This window comes from Carettochelys insculpta, chromosome 2 (assembly GCF_033958435.1).
Source record: "Carettochelys insculpta isolate YL-2023 chromosome 2, ASM3395843v1, whole genome shotgun sequence".
NCBI classification, from domain to species: Eukaryota; Metazoa; Chordata; order Testudines; family Carettochelyidae; genus Carettochelys; species Carettochelys insculpta.
The window spans coordinates 266369443-266387856 of NC_134138.1; the positions used below are offsets into that span (position 1 = coordinate 266369443).

Below are 18414 nucleotides of genomic sequence, written 5' to 3' on the forward strand. Positions count from 1 at the left end.
TGGTAAAGCCTGTATCTTGCTCACTTTCTTTTCATGATGCTTTGTCCATGGTAGAACAGTGCAGCTATACATGCCCATATGACTTCAAGTATTTCTAGAAATAGTGACTTTTTAGATGACAAGCCAGTAAGGTTTAAATTACTGCAGAGTTTTGTTAGTCCAAAATTTATTTTGGCTTTATAAAATCTGAAACTTGTGTTTTTAATGTGATTGACCTGTTGTATGTTGGACTTACAAGGCTGAGACCTAGAACATCAGCAGGCTTCTTGTTTCAATAGTAATTGTGGGTAATACATGAAAATCTCAAAAACGCTTTACAAATACAGCTTAATTAGGTCACACATCAACTCTCAGAGATAAGATCATAGATGTGAGACTAAGGCTACGTCTACACGTGAAGCCTACATCGAAATAGCTTATTTCGATGTAGTGACATCGAAAGAGTCTATTTCGATGAATAACGTCTACACGTCCTCCAGGGCCGGCAACGTCGATGTTCAACTTCGACATTGTGCAGCACCACATCTAAATAGGCGCAGCGAGGGAACGTCTACATGCCAAAGAAGCAGACATCGAAATAGGGATGCCAGGCACAGCTGCAGACAGGGTCACAGGGTGGACTAGCACTTCCAGGGCAACAGCTAGCCGCTCCCTTAAAGGGCCCCTCCCAGACACACTCAGCCTGCACAGCACGCGGTCTGAGGAGCCATAGGCACACAGACCCCGGGCGCCGCAGTCATGGACCCCCAGCAGCAGCAGCAGCAGCAGCCAGAGGTCCACCCAGCCCTCCCGGCAGGAGCAGAGCTTGCCCTGCTCCATGCCATGTGGGAGGCAGCTGAGCACCTCCTTGCTACCCTGGAGGAGGAGCTGCCCCCAGGGCAGCAGGGCTCAACCCCCAACCCTGCAGCACCCTGCCCCCACCCCCGCCTCACACGCCGGCGGCTGTGGAGCTACCCCACCAGCACCGACTGGTGGGAGCGGCTGGTGCTTGGGGAGTGGGACGACAACCGCTGGCTCCGGAACTTCAGGATGAGCCGGCAGACATTTATGGAGCTGTGCCAGTGGCTCACCCCCGCACTCAGGCACCAGGACACCGCCATGCGGCGTGCCCTCACAGTGCAGAAACGGGTCGGCATCGCTGTCTGGAAGCTGGCCACTCCCGACAGCTACCGATCCGTGGGACAGCAGTTTGGTGTCGGCAAGGCCACCGTCGGGGCTGTCCTCATGGAGGTAAGAGAACCCATGGGGGGAGGGCAGGGCAGGGGAGGGGGGCCCAGGCAGAGGAGGGCAGGGCAGGGCAGGGCCACGCACACCCTGCTCACCCCTCATTGGTGCTGTCCCATGTGCTTTCTCTGCAGGTTGTGCGTGCCATCAACGCCATGCTCCTGCACAGGCTCGTGAGGCTGGAGGACCCAGATGCCACCATCGCGGCCTTTGCCACCCTGGGCTTCCCCAACTGCTTCGGGGCTCTGGATGGGACTCACATCCCCATCCGCGCCCCGCATCACAGTGGAGGACGATACCTGAATCGCAAGGGCTACCATTCTGTGGTCCTCCAGGCCTTGGTGGACAGCTGGGGCCGTTTCCAGGACATTTATGTGGGCTGGCCTGGCAGCACCCACAACGCCCGGGTTTTCCGGAACTCGGGCCTGTGTCGCCTGCTGGAGGCGGGGACCTACATCCCCCAGCGGGAGATCCCTCTGGGGGACACCACCATGCCCTTCTGTGTCATCGCAGATGCGGCATACCCCCTCCGGCCGCGGCTCATGCACCCATACACGGGCCATCTCTCCGCTAGCCAGGAGCGCTTCAACGAGCGCCTGAACCATGCGCGCCAGGTGGTGGAGCGCTCATTTGGCCGCCTGAAGGGACGCTGGAGATCTCTCCTGACCCGCCTGGATGCGGGCCCCAACAACATCCCCCTGATTGTGGGTGCCTGCTGCTCCCTGCACAATTTGGTGGAGAGCAAGGGGGAGACCTTTTTCCAGGGCTGGGCTGTGGAGGCCGGAAGGGCCGACGTCCAGCCACCTGCTGCCCCCAGTCGGCAGGTGGACCCCGAAGGGACCCGGGTCCGGGAGGCCCTGCGGGCCCACTTCGATGAAGAGGCCGCAGGGTGAACTCTGCCCAGGCCCCCCACTGCCCGCCCCTTCCTCCACCACACTCCTGCCCCAACGCCCACACCATGGAGCACCCAACCGCACCCCCCTCCCACTTTTCCTGGACAAATGACAGCACGCACTTGTGGCTGAACTTAAACTTCTTTTTCTTTGAGAACTTTTTTTTTTAACTATAAATATATAAAACAAGAACAAACTATATACAACATATGGAAACAAAGTCATATGTACAAATAAAACAATCGTCACAAACAAGTGTCCTCATTAATAAAAAGAAAACCAGGGAGGATAAAGGGGAGAACTATTTACATGGGGGGGACGGGGCAAACGGGGGCCACAAACAAATAAGTTTAAACTATATACGGGGGGAGGCCACGTCCTGGGCCCCTCGCCCCTACAGTCCGGCACTGGGCGTGGGCGGTCGGGAGCCCCGCCGTGGCCGCAGCCCTGTCCTGGGCTGGCTGGGGGCGGGCCGGACCGGAAGATATGCCCGGCGAGTCTCAGCTGGCTCCAGGGGTCCCTCGGCGGTGGGTGGCGGGGCGACGGCGGACGGGACGGCGACGGGCGGAGCAGCTGGTGGTGCGGTTGGTGGAGCAGGCACGGCGGGCGCTGCGACGGCCGGCGCAGCATGGGGGGCCAGGTAGTCCACCAGGCAGTTGAAAGTCTCCATGTAGGCCCCCCATGCCTCTTGGCGCCAGGCCAGCGCCCGCTCCTGCAGCTGCAGGTGCTGCTCCGCGACCTCCAGCTGCCGTCGGTGGATGGCCAGCAGCTGGGGGTCCGTCGCCGTCGGCTGGTGGTGGTGCGGGGTCCGCCGTCTAGCCCGCCGTGGGGCCGGTCGGTCCTCGGCCGAGGGGCTGCACTGGAGCGATGGTCCCGGAGGGCTCTCCGGGACCACTGATGCTTCGCCGGCGCTCTCTTCCGGTCCTTCTGATGGTGCAGGTGCGGGACACAGGAGAGGAGGTGGGGAAGAAGAATGGAGACAGGCATTAGTGTGGGCCCCGAGCCATGGCCTTTGTCCCCCCAGCCCTGTGCTGCAGGTTCCCCATCCCCGTCCCCGGGAGATGCTGCTGTGATGGATGGGGTTCAGGGGTCCCCCTGCCCTGCACCCCGTCCCCTGGTGGGAGCGACTCTCACTTCACCCCGCAGGGTCTGACAGCAGGAGAGGTTTCTTAGGCCACAGATGCCCAGTTTCTGCCAGGAGTGACAGCACCAGCTGACGGAAGAGACAGTCCTTCCAACCCGTCGTGGGGAGAAGACCCCAAGGGGGGCCCCTCTGGGATGCAGCTTTCCCCCTCCTCAGGCTGGCTGCCTTCCAGCTCTCCCTTCCCCTAGCCTCTACCTGTGGCCCCCGCCCTCCCCCGCCAATTCCAAGCCAGCTCAGCTCCTCCCTCCTCTTTGTTCAGGTCAGAGGTGTCACCTGCCAGCTGTAGCCCCAGGATCATCCTTTGCCCCCTGGGAGCTATTCGGCTCTTGTTGCTCATATGTAGCCTGAGTCTCCCTTTTGCACTCCCCCCACTCCATCACATGCTGCTGCTGGTGCTGTTGCTGCTGCTGCTGCTGTGGGGTGTCCCACCCCCTCCTCCCGGGGGCCCCTCGAGGTTCCGCTCCCCCCTGCCGCGGGGATGGGGCATGGCACTGTCGTGCGGGCTGGAGGGGGGCAGGGGCTGATGCACTGCTGTGAGGGCCATGGCCCTGCTGTCCTTGGGGCCATGGCCATGTGAGCATGTAGGGGGCCCTGGACACATATCTATTACCCCCCGCCCCTCAAGCCCAGGGATGTACACCAGAGGGGGGTACCTACCTGTCGGTCCGCTCCCACGGTCTGGAGATCCCCGGGGGGCGGAGGCCCGACTGCTGCTCCGGGATGGCAGGAGGAGGATCTGCAGCCTGGATTCTGTGGGAGGAGCCCCCCTCCTCCTCCTCCTCCTCCTCCTGCCGCAATGTCCCGGGGGTGGGCTCTGGGGGGGCGGCCCCAGGGTGCAGGGCTTACCTCCGGGGCGGACTCCGGCTGCAGGGCCTGCTGGGGCTTGTTGGCCGAGGTATCAAGGGTGGCCAGAGGGGAGGAGGTGTGCCGGGGGCCCAGGATGTCCCTGAGCTCCCTGTAAAAGGGGCAAGTGACGGGGGCAGCCCCAGATCATCTGGCCGCATCCCGGGCCCAGGAGTAACTCTGCTGCAGCTCCTTCACCTTACTCCTGATGTGATCAGGAGTGCGGGCAGGGTGACCCCGGGCAGCCAGGCCGTCAGCCAGCCGAGCGAATGCATCCGCGTTCCGCCTCTTGCTCCCCATTACCTGGAGTACCTCCTCCTCGCTCCAGAGCCCCAGCAGGTCCCACAGCTCGGCCTCTGTCCAGGAGGGGCCCCGCTGCGGCTTGCCAGCCTGGCTGCCCGCCTGGCTGGGCTGGCTGCCCTGGCTCCCCTTGGGGGGGGTCCCCTGGGGGCGCTGGGGGGGGGCTGCTGGGCAGCCATCGCAGCTGGGTGGGTGGCTGAGGAACGTGCAGGCTGGCCGCGTGTCTGGGCTGCTGCCTGCACGTTCCCTCAGCTTCCTGCATAGGAAGTGAGGGGGAGGGGACCTTTAAGGGGCCGCTCCATGCGGCCACCATTGAGCTGAGGGGCTGGAGAGAGCGTTTCTCAACCCCTCAGCTGATGGCCGCCATGGAGGACCTGGCAATTTCGACGTTGCGGGACGCGCAACGACTACACGGTCCCTACTTCGACGTTGAACGTCGAAGTAGGGCGCTATTCCTATCCCCTCATGGGGTTAGCGACTTCGACGTCTCGCCGCCTAACGTCAAAGTTAACTTCGAAATAGCGCCCGACGCGTGTAGTCGTGACGGGTGCTATTTCGAAGTTAGTGCCGCTACTTAGAAGTAGCGTGTATGTGTAGACATGGCTTAAATGATCTAAGAGGACTTTTGCGTACTGCCCCCTTAGAAGAATAATCCCCACTTTGTAAATGGGGAAACTGAGTCAGAGAGGCATTAAAGCCCAGATTTTCAAGTCCTAATTTTGGATGCTCAGCTTTTATATACACAGGTCTGGTTTTCAGATGTCATGAGTACCAACTACTCCCATTAACTTTGTTGGAACCCTGGGTGCACAGTGTCTGGGAAAATTAGGTGGCTGGTATTTTGGGGCTTCCAAAAACAGAAGTTCCCTAAATCAGGGCATAGTCTTGAAAACGGAACCCATAAAAACCTGCCTGCAGGAAGTGCCTGACAGATCAGGGAATAGAACTCAGACTTCCTAACTCTCAGTCAGGCACTCAGCATCCAGTTTCTTATAGGGGTGAAAATTTTCTACAGGTGCTAAAAGACGTCAGTCCTCAGTTTCCTTTGGTACACTGCTCCCTATGTCCTCTCTCACTGGGATGCCAGCCTCATCAGGATAGTGAGTCTGTGGCTAGCCTGTGTCTGGTAATAACTTTATTTGCACAGCTTATTGATACTGGAAATGGTTTCTTTTGACTCACTGAGTCCATTAGCTCAGGATGGACATATCCCAGAAGCAAGGTTTTCAGAACTAATGCATTTTTTCCTTTTAGTGGTTTGTCAGTTTCATAAGTTACAGCTTCCCCAAACCTTTAACACTCTGCAGGTACTTGAACATCTATAAAAGATACCAAAGATAAAAGCCCCTTCTGAAGCACCATTTATCTAAACCTGTCAGAAACAGAACTGAATAGGAAAGTTGGCTTTCTTTATAGTCCTGCAAGATTCTGTGCAACCTCACTTCCCACTGAAATCAATAGGAGTTGAGGATATTCAAAATACTGCAGATCTTTATTTGCCTCTCACTGTGGCACGTTGCAGTAAGCATCATCTGCATATGTCTGCAACACCCACTCTGAACCAGGCTTGTCAATACTGCTGTCTGATCTGCCAGGATGCAGTTCTCCTCAAAAACCTGTAAATGCTGGAAAGAACAGCAGTAAGCCTTGGAAGAAAGAGTTGAAACTTGGTTTGATCCCAGTAAAACTGAACCATTAGACGTTAGGATCTTTATTATAACTGTAGAGAAATAAATTAAATATTGTGCAATACACACTAAATAAAACCCGTGTTAGGGCATCAACAGTAGATTTCTGGGGATTTTGTGATTTTAAATTCAATTGAACTTGTTGAGAACAGTAAAACTACCAGGAGAAGCTGGTCAAATGTCTTTTTATGTAGTTCTTCATAAAAACCATTAAGCCCTGCATTAATTTTTTAACTATTAGTTGCAGTAATTTTCCATTGGAAATGGCTGGGATAACTGAGAGAGGAGATGGGTGAGGTAATATCTTTTATTGGATATAAACCTCATTCACCTAGGCTTTAATATTGTGGCACCAGCACTGCAAATAATGAGATAACAGAGTCCTTCCTCAATTATTTAGTTAGCAATTTTCTGATTGTATCCTCAGTGCCTTAACAACTACCTGACTTCATGGTTTAGTGTCATTAAATGCAAGCTCCCCTTTAAACAGGTCACTCAGCTTGGTTGAGCTGTGACCTTGGCCTGACAGATACAGAGTATCTCAAACACCCTTTAGGTGAATGGAAGTTGATATAAAATATTTCTTAGGCCTTGCTGACCCCCTTCAGCCTCCACTCTCCCACCGTCACCTCTTCTGCCCCCCCCTCCCTTTTTTTTTTTCAGTGATGGAGCTTGTAGAAATACTTCAAAGGGGATAAGAAATGACTTACTACTGGTGCAGCTTTCTCCAGTCTGAAATCAACTTAAACAGCACCACTGTAAGCCTCAGTTTACGCCAGTGTAGTGCTTCTGCACTAGGATGCAGAAATCCCCAGTGGAGACAACCCCAGGTGTATGAGACCCATAATGAGTAGCTGACCTGCAGTTAATATGCAAATGGGTTTATAAAGTTCTCTGAAGCATTTGGTCACGTGATTTCTGGTTTCAAAAAGCCAGTCTGCATGTTAATATACATTTTCTTATTCAGTCCTATCATATTGGCTTATGTCGTCTGTTTATACCCACAAATCTACCTGAGTTCAGTATATGGATCCTATTCACCTCATGTGCATAGTTTACATTAGCGTAACTCCATTAAGAATAATAGACTTATTCCTGAATTATACTGACATAAAAAAGAGAAGAATGGGGTCCTATTTGTTTATTGATAAACACACACATACAGACTTTTATTTGGATTCACACTTTGTGCAAATGCAGTGTATCTGTTGAGCTACTATCTGATTTGTAATGAGGTTCACAGATCTAATATCATGGATTTGTGGATCTCATTACGCCAAAGAAGGAAATAGTCACATGAGGCTTAGATACATATTCCTGATTTGGATGATAGATATAGCTAGATCTAACTATGCAAACTAAGAGCAGAACAGCTACAACATACTAGATGACGGAGAGGTGAAGTGGGATGTAGATTCCAAGTGAAACTGTATCTTCACATGGAAAATGACACAGTGATTTTCAGCGTATGGGTGCTCTACCTTTCTTCCTCAACTAACGTTGAAAACTATTCAAATGTTAAAGTAGAACAGGCAACGCTATTGTTAGCACCATAAGAGAAAGCATTGTAATCTGTGGGTGTCCCTGCACCTTTGATGAAGATTTTGGTAGCAGTGCCTATTCTGCCTGCATATGCACCCTACATATCTTCATGCACTATACAGAAGCTATATGGAAGCTCTTTTACCATTAAAGTGCTGCTCAGAAGCCTTCAGCCCCCAATTTTCCACCTCACAGACTTCTGCCTTGCATTGGGGTGGTGGAGTGGGGATTGCTATCCAGTAGGCAGGGGTTGTCTTGGGGCTTCAGCCTGGCAACCATCCATTATTTCCAAAGTCTGTTATATCAGGGCCCATTATATCGAGGGTTTACTGTAGCGGAAGTTTTAATACCTTCTAGTTGGAATATCTGTTACCTTCTTCAAAAAGGAAAAAAAGAGAGAAAAAAAGAACATTTTTTTCTTTTTCCCCCATGAAAGGGCTGAGGGACTTAAACAGCTTTTTCCAGGCCCTCTGCAATTTAAAAGGTGTCTTGCTCATCAAGAAGCAATCTCTGTTAGTGACTGGACCAACTGCTGCATCTCACGTTCCCAGCAAGTATAAAATCTGTTCTTCTTTTCAGGGAAGGTCCCATAAAACCAGGGAAATGAAGTATAGACTGGTAAGAGTGGAACGAGTCTTACAACTAGCAACAGATTTGGGTATAGAAAACTTCCCTGTACAGGGACCCTCCAGATCTGTCACTGCCCAGTTATCATTGAGATCGTGGCCATTGAGAGCTTTGAAATGGAAGACAGTATCAATACCCTTGTCTCCAATGTTCTTATTAACTGAAGTACCAATAACTAGCACTGGATTCTTCTTCCCCAGGCCTTGTGGTTTCCCTCATTGGCCTTACTGAGATGCCTGGGCAATGTACCTCCAGAAATTCTGACGGGCTTCAACTCAGTCCACAGGGAACACAAAAAACCTTGTTCCCCTGTACTGTCCAACCCTCCTCTCCATTCTGAGTCTGGGGAGATATTGGAGGAACAGGAGGATCCTGACGAAGAGGTTCCTTGACACCTCGCAGATTCCCTGGAATAACTCCAGGATTGCCACCATAAGCTTCTGGACATATTGCAAACTTCTACCTCAGCACAGGTGGCATTGACAATTAATGAAGCCCTCTTGGCGCCAGTCAAGTCCATCTGGCAAACCCCAGTAGCACCCACTAGCACGATATGGAAGAGGGATGATTAAAAACACTACGTCCTACCCATGGATTCTGAATTTTTATTTTTTCATCCACCATTGAACTTTCTCGTTGTGGACACAGACAATGAAGGTGGTAGACCGCATATTAAAAAAGCCATCCCTTATAATAAGAATACAAATCTTGTAAGAGCTATTCATCAACACTTTAGATCAAGATAACACAGCACCAGCTGCTTATGTCACAATACAACTATCTGAGTTAAGAGAAATGTGTAGCTTGTTTGACCATTTACCACAGGAATATCATGAACAGTTTGTCTCCATTATAAAGGAGGCTCAGCTTTTGTCAAAATCGACATTGCAGGTTTCACCAGATATGATGGACATCACAGCCAGGTCTGTTTCCACCACATAAACAACTGGACAAACTTCTTGGCTTCAATTGTCTGGCTGTTCCCACAATCTACTGTGGAAGATTTACCTTTCAATGGCCAGAGGCTTTTTGCAGATTCCACAGACAATTCCCTTCGTACCCCAAAAGATTCCAGTATCAAACAAAGTTTTAAGGATATATATACATGCCAAAAATAAGAATGTTTAGCAGGTCCTTATCAACACAAAGGTCCCAACTTGCTCAATATTCTGCTGTCCATAGGGCACGGAACCACTGACCAACAGGTTGAGGTTTTCAAAGAAAAAGTCTGCAACTACCTTGACCGTGTTATCCTAGCCCTCATCATCATCTGAACACTATTTCTGATCATTTGGTCAAAAGTCCAGACCATCCAATGACCAGATTTTATCACCTGCATGATACAACGCCTCTTCCTTGATTTTACCACCACCTCTCTTTCATCAAGCATGGGAAACCTTAACATTGGACAAATGGGCATTGGAGGCCATTACTAAAAATCTGTCTTGACCTTTGAACAATGAATTCTGTATAAGAGCATTTCTGGATTTGATAATGGGAAGAGTTTAACTTCCTCTTGACAAGTTCTTTGGTCTAAAGAGCCCCACATAGAGAGTGTAGCTCATCCCTCAAGTTCTGGCAAGGGCATGTCTGTGACTGCTGGTACACATGGCAGCTTGATTTTTTTGTGACACAAAAAAACAGTTTGTCTCTTTTCGTATCTCCAGAGGTATGTCAGAACTGTTTATATACCAGAAACCATATCAATAAGCAAGCATCTGTAGCCAAACAGGCATTGCAGTCACTTATGTAGTGGCTGAACATGGCTTTTTCCTTTATTTTTTAAAGAGAGGGTATCTTTACAACCTCATTCAGAGAGCTTACATAAGGTGTCCTCTGAATTGCATGTTGACAGAACTATACACTTTACAGGTTTTTTCCCTGAATTGCCTCAGTTTACACCAGGGGTCAGCAACTCACGGCAGGTGAGGCAGGAGCTCAGCGCCTCATCCCCCATGCAGTTGGGACATTGCTCAAAGCCATGCTGCCTATAGCATAACAAAAGACCAGCTAATGCTAGCAACCATCACCTAATAGGTAAAGCTCTGCATCTTAATTTATTTATTAATGAAGCTATTGTAAGGACTATTGGTGACTTTAAAAGGTATCACCAGCACCTGGACCATACATGGAGGTCAAAAGGTCAAATTTCAGCACCCCACCTCAGAAAGGTTGCTGACCCCTGGTCTACACAGTAGTCTGCTTTTCATATACTAGATGTTGTGAGCATTAGCCTTTTACTTAGCCATAGCTTTGCCATTCTTGAATACCCTTAGATAGTTTGTTTATATTGCATATGGATCTTAGGGAGCATTTGTCTACGCTCAGGGCATATCTACACAAGGATAAAAATACCATGGGTGGCCTGGGTAAGCTGACTTGGACTTGTGAATATTGAGTGCTGGGCTGAAAAATTGCTGTGTAGATGTTTGGTTTTGGGCTGAAGCCTGAAATCTGGGACTCTTCATCCTCATATGGTTCCAGAGCTCAGGTTTGAGCCAGAGTTGTCAGACCATCCACACTGAGATTTTTCAGCCCAAACTCTGGAAGCCAAAGTCAGCTGACCTGAGCCAGCCCCAACTGTTCCATTGGTGATCTATCCCTGTGTAGAGACTTCCTAACCGGATCTCAATGTATTATTGACTGCTATGGGTTCACTGGGGTTGCACTTCCCTAACAGTGACAGCACACTCTGCTAGATGAGTCTACAGGGGTAGCCCTACTCAAAGACAATCCAGGTGCTGTAATCTGCATGGCTGCAACATAGTCCTGTGTTGCACGTTTGCCTTAATTCATGGGGCAAGATCAGGTTTGGCAGTAGACAACACAGCTCTTTCTTCAGAGATGGACTTTGTTCTGAAAGTTCCACCTCTCTAAATGGTTACAGTTCGGAAGCCACCTGCAGTGGAGTACTGTGATTGGGTGTACAAACCCTATACTGGACAACAAGGGGTCAAGGAACTACTCTGGGCTCAACCTGCCCTGTCTTGCCTCACCTGTAGCAAACACACCAATTACAAGAGGAGTTAAAAGGCAGGGAAGTATCTCACTTGGTGGCGGACCAAAGAAGAGAGCAGGCATGCAACTTGAAGCTACAGTAGAGAAGGGCTGAGAGAAGGCAGACTTTTACCCCATGTTGACTGCCCAAGGTCCCTCACTGTGGCAAGGGAGGACCCGCTACAGAGAGGGCCTGAGAGGGAAGCATTCCCCTCTCTTTCTTATGCTAACTCTGTGGACTTTAATAATTCCCTTTGGTTGGTTGGACGATCCAAGCAGGTGAAAACCCTAGGACTGAGCTGGCCCAGGAGTGTGGAACATATTGCAAAGGAAGGCAGCTACCATGCTACACACAGCCTCTAGAAGGTGTTATGGGGTGACTGGACGCACTTGACACCATCTCAACCCAAACATTGACTTTGGGACCAGGCTTGATAGGTCATATCCCAGGGATGTCAGCCTTAAGCAGCTCTCTGGCTGTCAGATTACTGTGAGGCCTCCTAAGAGCCCTGGGTCAGAGCTCAGTGGGGTGGGAGAGTCCTGGTTCCTCTATCAATTGCCCCCTGCAAGTGACAGGTCTAAGCCATGACCAGTACATGACACTATCCTACCAGCCAACCTTTGAGCAAGGGCCACCACAAGCATTCCTAGTGATACTGTTCAAAGGAAGACATTACTCTCTGACCTCTTTCCCTCTGCTTCAGAGCTGCTCCTGTGGGCTCTTCGTAGAAAAGGAACTGAAGGCTCTATATAATTTTGTTCCAGGGCATGAGGATGTGGAGGATGTGTGACTGGGCACTGCTGCCAAAAATTTCCAGTCAAAGTACAGCGTTTTGTCCCTTCTTGTGTTATGGATTATAGGCAGAAAATGTATATTTGAATTATTTAAACGTGTTCTAAGTAGGGGAGGAGGAAATGGCTTTTATAAGTATGAGAATGAGATGTGTGTATGTTTTTTGAGGGAACTATAGAAAAATTGGCTGGGCAAGTGCAAGGTCAGTTTTTAGGTTAGATTCTTCTCTGCTCCCATTTTGACCTGCACTTTAGCAATGAATTTTTTGTTTGCAGCCTCTGGCCTCTCTTCGTCTCCATCTACCCCAACACAAGTGACCAAGCAGCCTCCATTTCCTCTTGAATCATATAAACATGAACCTGAGAGACTAGAAACCCGGATCCACTCTTCTCCTCTGGACACAGGGCAGAGGTTTACTCTGCCTCCACCCCAAAATGCAGCCAAGCCTCCCATGGTGATGCCAGCTCCCTGCGCTACCTCAAAAACAGTAAGTACAGCATTTTGTTTTGATTTTTCAGCAGAGAGAGAACTGTGTGAATGGCTAAGGGGCTGGAAACTGTGTACTCACAATGGGGGCAGAATAGGGGTAGTTTTCCTCCTTTTACATCCTGGATGTCCTGACTCCCAAGACTTTACTATGAGCCACAGACAGTGTTAAACCCTTGATGAGATCTACTGAGAGGGCAGAGCAGTAGGATAATGGGACCCACCTTCTGAAGCTTGGAGATTGTGAGGCTGATAGCTTCAGGACTGTCATCTTTCCATGACTCACACTTTTCGCTGTAGTACAGGTCCACAGCATTACTCACAAGTCTGACCACGGTAGAACAACAACATTAATTTATGAGCACTGCAGGCATACACTTTGTTGTCTTCATTTATTCTGACATTTAGCTTTTCTGTTGTGGGGTAATAAAATGTTTGTGCTCATAAAGTACATACCATAAACACTTCCTTAAAAGCCTTGCTGCTTAGTGAGGCAGTTTTTCCCCTCTGGTTAATGATTATTTCAAATCCCCTCTATAGATTATATGATAAATGATTCATGCTAACAGCTGTGGAATGCCCTTCAGTTTACAGTTGTATCCAAGAGAAGGAGGCTTGCCTGCAGGCTTGGCGACCTCTCTCAAACATCACTTAAAGGATGAAACCTCATATCTTCCAAAAACTTGTTATCTACTAGACTTACATGTACAGGTTGCACCTCCCAGAACTGGAATTCTCTGGTCCAGGAACACCTATCGTGCAGCTGGCCCACAGATGTTCCTGAACCAGTGAGCCCCAGCCTGGGAGGCTAGTAGGAGGACCCGTGGCTCAGAGCCCTGCCAGGTGGGAGCCCAGTGACAGGGAGGCCAGTGGCCTTTTGCACAGGGAGCCTGATGGGGATTGTCCCCCTGGGGCTGCTGTCCGTGGGGCCAGGGCCATGTCTGGTAACCCAGCCAGAACCAGCATCTGCGGGGCCAAGGCCAGTGGTCAGCAGCCATGGCTGGCATCACCCCAGCAAGGGCCAGGGCCCAAAGTAAGGGGGCTGGAAATTGGGGGAGGGGTCGAAGGTAAGGGAGCCAGCAGGGCTGGAAGCAGAGATGGGTGGCATGCTGAGAGCCCGGAGGCAGGGGTTTCCCCTGTTCCAGCAAATTCCCTTGCTCAGGACTGGTCAGGTCCCAAGACTGTCAGATGAGGGAGGTGTAATCTGTAACACCCAAAATTACTATAACTTAGAGAGTTTAGGAAAATATCTGTATTTACTTCATAAGTCTCTGTTTTCCTCTGTGTAGTCAGTTACTTAGGTCCCACTCATTCCAATATTTATGCACATGCTTTATTTTAAGCACAAGTACTCCCGCTTTATGTATTCTATTATTAATTATGTGTATTGTGATAGCACATAGGAGTCCCAGTGACAAATCAGGATCCATTGTATTAGGCTCTGTACAAACACACTGCAGAAGTGGGACTAGGAGTAGTATCAGTAGCTAGAACTAATTTTAACTTGCTTTTTATAACTGGCTAGATTTCAGGTCTATAAAGAATTGTCCTTTGGTATGCTGGGGAACATGGCATTGAAGGGTTAAAATGTGCTAGGATAAAAAAGAGAAGGGGGAAAAGTAATATACTTTATTTCCCTAATAATGTAATCTCAAAGTTTCCTATTGTGAAGAGCATTTGAAGGAGAGACTATTTTCTAGTTTAACATTCTCTTGAGCCTCAGATTTTGGAGAGAGGATAAAAATGTAGAAGGCCATTCTTGTTAGTGAGTAGAGTAGACAAGCATACTGCTTCAGAGCAGATAATCAGAATATTATGCACCAATGTCCAAGCAATTAACCCCACACTGAATGGATATCCAGGTTAATTACTATGTGATACATCTCTGCAGTGGTACTTGTGGGCATTACTTCTAACATTTTAGTTATTCGTGAATATGCCTATGGTGTTCTTTCAATGATGTATGTGTGTTTGTGTCTGTGGGGCCAGTGTGCTGCAATGAGGAATTTAGCTGATAAGAGATCAAAGATGTAACCAGAGATTAGCATGCACTACACTTAATGGGCCAAATGCAACTTGATTTTTCAATGTACAGTTCATAAGACAGCTTGTACTTTAACCTCCTGTTGTTTGGACTATGTGACCTTCAGGCAATAAGTGGCGAATGATAACTTATTCTTCTTTAATGTGAAATTACTAACTGTGGTTGGAATGCAGAGAGGTTGTAAATTTAACAGTGAACATGTTTTGTTTATTTCCACTTTTCCCATTTCAAAATGGAAATTAATGTGCTGAACTTATTGTTGCTGTTCTTTTAATTCCCTCCTCACTCCTGCTTCGACAGTATTATGGGGTGATGTGATGGAAAAGTCAGTGTTCCAATTATCACAAAGATGTTCATGTTTGGAGAACACATTACACCAGAGTCCATTCCAGTGCACTCTTCTCACCCCCAAGAGAATTAAGCATATGGAGGAAAGAGAACTCCCAGATTTTCAACATGTGGTGCTTCCTTTGAATTCTCCTGTTGGGGAGAGTAGAGTTTGTGGCGCCTGCCAAAAGCCCAGGGTGCTGCACCCTTAATGTCAGGCTGTCCTGGAGGCAAAAATGTCTGCACAAATACCCCTTGCCTCCCCTATGCCCACTGGTTTTATAGCCTCCCACCAGTTCTGTAAATATGTCTTTTGGCCATACATCAGATAGATTCTCCTCTCACACTGTGGCTATTTCCCAGAACTCATTTAAGGGGATCAGGAAAGGGATGCTTTAACCTAGAGTCCTACATGGGACTCTTGTGGAGGCTGGCAGTGGGACTGGGGTCCCACAGGAGTGAGATGGGAACAGGATTAAAAATAGCACCACACAGGGCTACATTGGCCTGTGCTTTGGGCTGTATGAACATGGGCTGTTTTACCCTGCACGTGTTGAGTGAGGAAAGGGGAGCTAGTCCACATCTGATTTACCTTTTCAACATTCACAGCCCTCCAATAGGAGGAGGAGAGTGGGAATGAGCCACAGAGATAGAACTGTTTCCTCCTCCACACACAGACATGAAGGGGAATATGTTAAGAGTGTGTGACTACCTGGCTCTTTTCTCCAAGTCTTTTAATGTGCTCCTTAGCCAAACTGTAGTACTCACAAACACTGCTGTTTACCTCTTTTGCATAAGGAATGATTACATCACACTCTTCTGTGGGCAGGGAGCCTGGGAACCAAGCTATGCACAGCAGACCTCTCAATTTGGCTCTCTCTAAAAGCTCTGCCACACATCAAAGCCCCCTAATCAGGCTGCCTTATTGCAGAGGTTTAACTCTACTGGAGAACTGGAACTGATATTTGAATCTGAAGTTGTCTTACAGAAGCCCCATGGCTGGGGAAGAAGCAGGCTGTCCTTCCACTATACAGAGATTCAGAATTGTAGCATTAAGGTGATGTAAGGGAATACTGTATATTAGTATGCCAAGGTATTACTGTGACTTAGCATTGATTTTATATGGCAGTAAACTGATAATAGAGATCTGAAACTGAAAGAATTTAGTAATTTAGTCTGTCACCTGCTAGTGAAAGAGTCTTTCCTACAATGCATTTCCAAAAACAATTCTAGCCAGTAGAGTTTTTAAATGCCTCTGATGTGGTACCCACTGCTTACTTTTCTGTGTAAGATGATTACGTAGCTTAATGGATTTCTGTAGGCTCTAATATGTCATACTTATTTAAACAGAAGTGCCAGTGAAACTGTTGCAGTCCATGTGAAAATTGTAGTTAGTTAAAAGCTGATGTATATGGACATTTGTCTGACAGTAGTCCATGACTGGTTACCAAAGCCAGTAAATAACAATTAAAAAGAATATATGATATTAACTATTTTACAATTAAGTGGGGGTATTAACATGCATCTGCAAGGTTTAAATGCAAGTGACCTGATTCTTCCCTCCTTTGCATAAGTGTATATCAGTTATAATTCTGCTGATTTCACTGAAGTCATAGTGCATCAGATCTGGGTGTGGGTGTGTCAAGCCCAGTGGTGTATGGCAGGGTTTCCCAAACTTTATATAGCTGGGACGTGGGTTTTTTTTCAGTACCTTTTTTTTGTGGCCCAAACATATAAACACACATAAAAATGAATGAAAAATGAATAAATTTTCGCTCAGCCCTCCCCAGCTCCCCTGTCCCCGAGACCCCAGCTCATCTCCCCTGCTCACCCTCCTGACTCAGTGCGCGCAGGGCTCCAAACTGCCCCCCCACTCGAACAGCCCTCCCCGGTGCACCCCTGTTCAACACCCCCCCACACCCAGTTCAACCCCTGCCCCAGCCTACCCTCATGCGTGCGGTGCTGCAGCTTCAACCCACACAGGAAGGTCTCGCTCCTAGCCCCCGGCACACTGTGTGGGTCTGCAACTCACCCCCCCAACCTCCCCGCCCCGGTGCACCCCCCATTCAACCTGTCCCATGACCCCAGCTCACCATCCCCGGCACATGGGGCTCCGGCCATCAGTCACTGCCAGTGTGTGCAGGGGCTGCAACCTCCCTGCCAGCTCAACCTACCCCCTCCCCAGTGCACCCCCGTTCAATCCCCCCTCTGTCTGGCTCAACCCCCATCCCCAGCTCACCCCCCTACCAGCACACCCTGGGCTGTCAGCCTCCAGTACATGTGGTGCTCCAGCTGTCAGCGGCTGCAGACACATGAGGCTCTACCCCCACACCAGCTAACCCCCCCGCCAGTTCACCCTGTTCAACCCCCTCTCAACTCCCCATGGTGCCAGCTTACACCCCCCAGCACGCAGAACTCCAGCTTCAACCTGCACCCAGGGGTCCAACTCCAATCCCCTACCCACCACCCCTGTGGTCCCAACTCCAACCCCCTGGCCAGGCTCAACCCCTGCCTCAACCCCCTGTTGCCCGGGTCCAATCCCCTGCATGCCCTGTCTCAGCTGCACCCTCCCACCCTCCCTGCAGCTCTAACCCACCCCAGGTTTAACCCCCCTTGCCTCCTCCCAGGGCCCCAACCCATCCCCCAAACCCTCCCCAACTTACGTGAAATTTAATGTACGTATGTCGGGGAATTACTGGATATTTGCTAAGGACTGGTATTTTTTTCCAAGGACCAGTACTAGGCTGCAGACCACACTTTGGGAAACGCTGGTGTATGGAAGTATTTAACAGGGTGAGGAGGCTATAACTAGGGGCAAGGCGATGAATATAATAAATATGTAGGCTGTACCATTCCATGCTCTTTAATCAGCTATACCTCTTTCTTAAACTAATTACTTGGTTTAGAAAGCAATATGTACAAGCACGCTGTCACGAAATATTGTTTAATTGAAGTAGTTATACACTAGTTTCTAATTAAGTAGAGAATTCACAGCCACAGCAATCAATCTCATGACCTTGTTGGGAAATAATATTCCATAAAGGCACACGCTCTGCCCTGAGGAAGTTAAGAGTGCATAAATCCAGTTTAATCTGCTACCTGAGGATTCCTTCAATGGAGGGACTTTCCTGGCAGCATGGCAGCTCCTAATCTACTTATCCTGTCTGGCCTCAGATTCAGAGCAACATGGCCAGCGAAAATGGGGGTACAGCCAGGATGTTGCTAAATCCAGTCAATCTTCATCCCCCTGGAGGTTTCGGACAACTAAGGAAAGTCTGAACAGAAGAGCTTTAAGTCTGCTTTATATTGCACTTTGGGACCAGCTTCATTGAACCAGAATCAGGAAGTCACAGAAATGGCTTAAAGCCAATCTACCTTTAACACTCTCTTTTCTGTACCATGCCATGTACTGAAAAGTGGTCCTAAGATGATGGCCCAAAATATCTATATAATATAATACCTTTTTGTTATTGGAGTGAATGATCATGTCTAGGATGATGAATAAA

General features: G+C 49.1%; 1 protein-coding gene across 10 annotated transcripts in view; it reads left to right on the forward strand.

The window, feature by feature from the left end:
- Positions 1–18414, forward strand: part of PRKAG2 (protein kinase AMP-activated non-catalytic subunit gamma 2) — a 401630-nt gene that overhangs the window by 256446 nt on the left and 126770 nt on the right. For 8 of the 10 annotated variants that reach the window (XR_012644083.1, XR_012644082.1, XR_012644084.1 and 5 more), the window contains one exon: positions 12327–12538. Coding sequence is in view for 6 of the 10 variants with exons in the window: in XM_074985101.1 (XP_074841202.1) it covers positions 12327–12538 (212 nt within the window). In the remaining 4 variants the exon portion in view is untranslated. Of the gene's footprint in view, positions 1–12326; positions 12539–18414 lie in introns of those variants that run through there. The other 2 variants (XM_074985107.1, XM_074985105.1) reach the window with 2 other exon arrangements.